The 5669-nt window shown below is 59.3% G+C and overlaps 2 protein-coding genes across 2 annotated transcripts; both read right to left on the bottom strand.

Moving 5' to 3' along the window:
- Nucleotides 1-423: 423 nt before the first annotated feature.
- LDBPK_282530 (serine hydroxymethyltransferase (SHMT-L)) lies at nt 424-1848 on the bottom strand (the record flags this gene model as incomplete). Its single annotated transcript, XM_003862303.1, has 1 exon — nt 424-1848. One exon carries the CDS (start codon nt 1846-1848, stop codon nt 424-426), a length of 1425 nt encoding a protein of 474 aa, XP_003862351.1.
- Nucleotides 1849-4209: 2361 nt separating this feature from the next.
- On the bottom strand, nt 4210-4944 carry LDBPK_282520 (hypothetical protein, conserved; the record flags this gene model as incomplete). Its single annotated transcript, XM_003862302.1, has 1 exon — nt 4210-4944. One exon carries the CDS (start codon nt 4942-4944, stop codon nt 4210-4212), a length of 735 nt encoding a protein of 244 aa, XP_003862350.1.
- Nucleotides 4945-5669: the final 725 nt, after the last annotated feature.

The following is a 5669-nucleotide window of genomic DNA, read 5'->3' as shown; positions in this document are numbered from 1 at the left end:
GAAGTATTCGGAAGAAGCAGTGCGGGACGTCCTAGAAAGGCGTGCTGGTGGGAAAAGAGGGGTGGGGAGGGGAACGCAACACTCTCGCTCGAAACGCCATCCGCACGCGCGTACACCCCTTCCTACTCCTCCTCCCCTTCGCTTTCCTTGCACTGCCGTCTCTGTCGGCCGTTGGGCGTTCGACTCCCTGTAGCTGAACTGTACACCGTAGCTCGGCTCGAGGGCGAGCCTTGGCCCTACTGGCCGCGCTTCCCGCCACACAGAGAAGAGACGCACAGTCACACAAAGCCTCTGTCGCGCGGCACACGCATGCAGCGCCTCCCCCACACGCGCACACCTGCCATCAAGCCTTCTTACTGGAGTCTCTTCGTGCATCGTCCTTCCCTCTCGCAGCTCGAACGCCGCCTCCGTGCTCGAGGCGCGCTACTGAATGGGATAGGCGCTCTCCAGGCCGGGGTACGGGAACTGACGCGCATACGCCTTCACCTCCTCGGCCATCTCCTGCAACGCCTTCGAGGTCTCGGCGGCCTTCACGAAGTCGGCGAGCTTCGTAGAGCCGGCGGACTTCTGCACCTCCTTGGAGAGTTGAACCGAGCGAATGAGGAACTGGCCGACCCGCCTGAAGTCCTCCTCCTGGAGGGCGCGGGTGGTGAGTGCTGGCGTGCCAAGACGTATGCCGTACGGCGCCTGAGCGCTTTTGTCGCCAAAGATGGTGTTCTTGTTCACCGTGATGTTGACCATGTCGAGCAGCTTCTCCAACTTGGAGCCTGTGAGGCCGTGCGGGCGGAGGTTCCACAGAAGAAGGTGGTTGTCGGTGCCGTCGCTGACGAGCGTCTCCCCACCCTCCGTGAGGGTGGCGGCCAGGGCCTTGGCGTTCGCCTTCACCTGCTTTATGTAGGTGCGCCACTCCGGCGATGCCACCTCCTTCAGCTGCGTGGCGATGCCGGCGATCTGGTGTAGGTGTGGGCCACCCTGCAGCGCGGGGAAGACGGCGCTGCTGATAGAATCCTCCAGGTGCACGTTCTCCTTGCCCTGCTTTATCGACTTCTTGAAGAAGATCATGCCAGACCGAGGCCCGCGCAGCGTCTTGTGGGTGGTGGTGGTCACTACATCGGCGTACTCAAACGGGTCGTTGTGCTCCCGGGCGGCAACCAGGCCAGAAAAGTGGGACATGTCCACCATGAAGTAGGCACCAACGCTGTCGCAGATTTGGCGGTAGCGCTTGTAGTCCCAGTCGCGCGGGTAGGCGGAGCCGCCGGCAATGATAAGCCGTGGCTTGTAGATATCCGCCAGGTACGCTAGCTGATCGTAGTCGACGAGGCCCTTCGGCGTGATGGAGTACGGGAGGCTCTCGAAGAAGATCGAGGAGGCCGAGAGACGCTTCGTTGCGGTGTAGAAGCCGTGTGTGAGGTGGCCGCCCGCCTGCAGTGAGAGACCCATCATGCGGTCATGCGGGCGCAACAGGGCGGTGTAGACGGCCAGGTTGGCAGGTGAGCCGCTGTACGGCTGCACGCTGACGCCCCATACGGCCGCATCCAAGCAGAATGCTGCGAGTGCGCGCCGCACGCATAGTTTCTCGAGCTCGTCGACGACCTCCGTGCCGCCGTAGTAGCGGTTCCCAGGCAGACCCTCTGCGTACTTGTTCGTGAGGACGGACCCGAGGCAGTCAAGCACCGCGCGGGAGGTAAAGTTCTCCGACGCAATCAGCTCTAGCCCTTCTATCTGCCGGCGCATCTCTCTGTGAATAAGCTGGTGCACCTCAGGATCATGGTCTCTGAGAGACGCGTTGCCGGGCAGAGACGAGCTTCGGCGACAGTGCGTGGAGGCGGGGGCCGCCCGCAGGATCATGGAAGCACCGCCAATCATGTTATCGCCAGCTGCGCCACCTTTCCGAAGGGAAAGTCCAGCTCGCCAGAAACCCGGAGGCAGACAGGAAGACACAGATCGTGAAGCACGGAAGGCTGGTGAGAGGATGGCGTACAGGTTGGCTGGAGGAACGAGAACGAGGGAAAGAAGCGGTGCGCTTAAAGCTCTCTGTCACACGCGCGGTCAGGCGCTAGTGAAATATCGGGAGGAGGAGAAGGCGCACCGAACAAGAAAAAAAAAAGGGGCTTGATGCATATAAAGATAGATGTATTATGCAAAACGCGATAGCAGTGAGTTTGGCCTCCTCCCCCTGTGTGGTTTGGCCGAGTGTACACAAGACACCCAGTCGATGGTAGTGAGAACGAGAAGCAGGGGAGAGACGACGCAACGCCGAGAAATGCTACGATGAAGAGAGCAAGAGAGAGCGTGAAAATGAGGAAGGGAGAGAGGGATAGAACGGTGGCCAGAGTAAGCACCACGGAGATCAAATCAATAACAAGAGAGAACGAGAGCGGCACGCGCACAGACGCACACAAAGTCGGCCGGTACAGATGTGAAAGAGGAAGAGAGAAGCACACAAAAAGGAAAACCGCAAGCAAATATACCAAGGGCCCTCGCATCAGCGCGCCCGCACCGCGCTCACACACACACACGCGGCGCTACACGGGGAATGAGAGGGAGGGACTAAAGAAGCAAAAGCCGATTGTGGAGCCAAGACAGTCACCAGGCACGCGCACGCACAAGCAACATCACATACTTTTTTATATACCCCTGTGTATCTGTGCCTGGTTGTGTGGTCGGGTGTGGGTGTACAGTGTACCGTTCAGACACACATTAGCCCGCACGGACTCGCGAGTTGCGTCGAAAAGACCTCGGTGTGCAATTCGGTGGTGGCGCCTTCGGTAATGACGATGGCGTTTTTAAAGAGAAAGATGCAGTTTTTGTTCAAGACACACGGACACACGGACGCAGCGCCAGCGGTGGAAGCGGTGGTGAAAGAATGAAGTAAACGAAAAAGGGAGAGGGGGAAGGAGGGAAGGGAGAGGAAAACGACGTTGAAGATGAGAGTCGTCAAAAAAACGGCTATCGTGGGGAAACGACTGCGTTGGGGGGGGGGGTTGTTTTATGTACGTGATTGTGTTTGTGTGTGTATCTGTTTGTGAGAGCTGATGTCGAGCACGACTGTGCAGCGGCGCACATGTCGCCGTGAAAATGGTATGAGCGATTTTGAAAAAAAAAAAGGGTGAGGGCAGCGAGGGTAGGAAAGCGGAGAGGCGCTGAGAGAAGGGAGACCGCCACCGGCGCTCGGCATGATGTCGGTAGCGGTGGTGGCTCGTGCGACGTTGTTCGAAAGGTTTTTTCTCCTTATTTTTGATGGACGGGGTGGGGAGGGCGGCAGGGGAGAAGCCTGTTGGTGGTAGGTGTGAGATGGCGCGCACAGTTCACATTCAGCGAGGGTTGCTGCAGTAGTTCTGCGAGGGCAGAGGAGCAGGAATCACTGCATAGCCAAGAGAGAAGACGCACTTGCACGTTACTCAAGCAATAGCAGAGATAATGTCATGCTCTCTCCCCCACTCACCACGCCACACGCTGTGCACAGCGAGGAGGAGGAGGGGGGCCGGTTGCCGGTTTCATGCGCTCTTGTGGGGCTGGAACGATTCGCGAAACCAGAGCACAATACATGCAGCCCGTGCTTGCGCCCCCTCTCTGTGCTTTTTCGTTTTCTTTCCCCCCACTCACTGGCAGCGGGCCCGAGCGATCGACTCGACCGCTTCGTGCGGCGTCACTCCTGCGTCCGCTGTGCATCCTTACCCACACACACACACATACCGTGCCATCGTGTTCGTGTCGTCATAACGCTGTGTGTTTTTTTTTGTTCTACAAATCACAACGCCCAAGCACCACCGACATCGGTTGTCCACGCGCAGTCACAGCCATGACCACTGCAACCAAGGAAAGAGGAGGAAAAGAGGGGGAGCAAAACGGGAATGCGGTTGGTTCGGTATGCCTTCAGGTGTTGCGGCTTCTGCATAGCCTGTGCTCAATGACCCCCGCCATGGTGCGCATCCTCCCCACGCCTCTGCCTTGCAGCAGCGTTTGTGTTGCCATGAAGCAGCAGTGCCCCCTGTTTGCTTCTGTCCCACCCCCTTTTTCCGCGTCACCACCGCAAACAACACGCCGGCCTCCTGAGCTCGCATAGCGCTGCTCCTCGCTGCCGAGAGGCCCGAGAAGATAAAGAGAAAGAGGAGTGTGGTGCAGCAAGTCGTAAAGGCTTGCGCAGGGAGGCGAGGAGGGATGAGAGCAGAAGAGCGACATGAAAGGTGCACGCGCAAGCCCTCAGAACTAATCCGCAAGAAACGCCTTGATGTTGATTGTCTTGATGGGCAGGTCCTTGGCCGACTGCAGTGTTCCCTGGTTGTGCATCGACTTGACGCGGTTCACGAGGACCTTCCTGTTCGACCAGAAGGTGTCCTGCACCTTCTTGAAGTGCAGATAGCGCGCCTCCTCCTCCGACTCCTTCATTCGCTTCGACATACCCACAAGGGAGCGGTTGACGTTGATCCAGCGGCTGCGGTAGTCACGGATGGCCTTCGTCTCCTCAAAATCGGTGTACATGTGTGGCTCGTCGTAGTTGGTGCGCGGCCGCTGCCGCTCGCCAAACTGCCATTCGACCCCCGCGAGTTGACACTGATACCGGACAGAGTGCAGAGTCCAGTAGTTCGTGTACCACCTCCCTACCACCCCCTCCGACTGCGCCCGGATGCGCTGCGGCGGACGCGGCACATCGCATGTTTCAAACCCTTCCGGCACCATCTCGAGCGCCTCCTTCAGCGCCGCAGCGGAGTAGCGCTGGCGCATGACAGGGCGGCTCCCTTTGGTGAAGGCGCCCCACCTTGCCTTCTGCAGCCACGATTTCTCGTTGTAGGTGGAGCGGTAGACGGGCTTGCCGCGGCCGTTCCACCACTTGGCGTTTTGAATGTTCAGCATTTCCGGCACGTACTTGACCGGCGTTGTCTCTGGCGCGATGCCGACGCCTGGCGTGGCCGCGAGCCGCGCGCTGCTGCCGCGGAACGCCATGATGCAGGGCGGATGTGCTTCCTAAGTGAAGATGAGTAGAAAAAAAGCCGGCAACCGTTCAACCGCCTTCCGCTCGCACACCCAAGAAGACGGAAAGAGCACGGGGTGGGTGGGGAAAAGTGCCGGTGTTGAGAGATGCGGAAGGGGGAAGCGAGTGCCTGTGTTTCGAGGGAGGGTGAGCACGGTAAGAGCGCAGCAGTCCAGTCGCTCCAGCCAAGGTGCGGCCCTTTTTGTAAACACCCACGTCTTTGCTGCTCCTCCGTCTTGTCGGTGTGGAGCCAGGAATGAATGTGTATTGGGGGATGGCGGAGGTGGCCCCTTCCTGGACCTCGCTGCCTTTTCACGCCAACGTCCGTTCTGCTGTGTTCCCCTTTCTGCAACGAAGAGGGATGACGCTCACTGCGCCAGGCACGCATACCGACAGACAGCACGGCAGGAAGAGAGAGAGAGACGCAGATGGATAAAGGGTGCGGATAGATAGGGCGGAAGCGCTGCAGAGACGCGCCGCACGCCAGGAACCACAAAGAGGAGAGGGAAAGAGAGGTCGGGGTAGCTGTGCCCCGCTGCCACAGTAGCCTGAGCGTGCATGAAATCAATCCGGGGGAGAAGGGGGCGCGCAGTGTCCGCGAAGAAAGAGCACCAGGGCGTAGGTGATGTAGAGCAAGACGGCGAAGGCGGATGGGGGGGGGGGGGGGGTAGGGCTGTTAGTGGGCGGGCACGTAGGA

The sequence above is a fragment of the Leishmania donovani genome, chromosome 28, assembly GCF_000227135.1.
Source record: "Leishmania donovani BPK282A1 complete genome, chromosome 28".
Taxonomy (NCBI): domain Eukaryota; phylum Euglenozoa; class Kinetoplastea; order Trypanosomatida; family Trypanosomatidae; genus Leishmania; species Leishmania donovani.
This window is presented reverse-complemented; position numbering and strand designations above follow the sequence as displayed.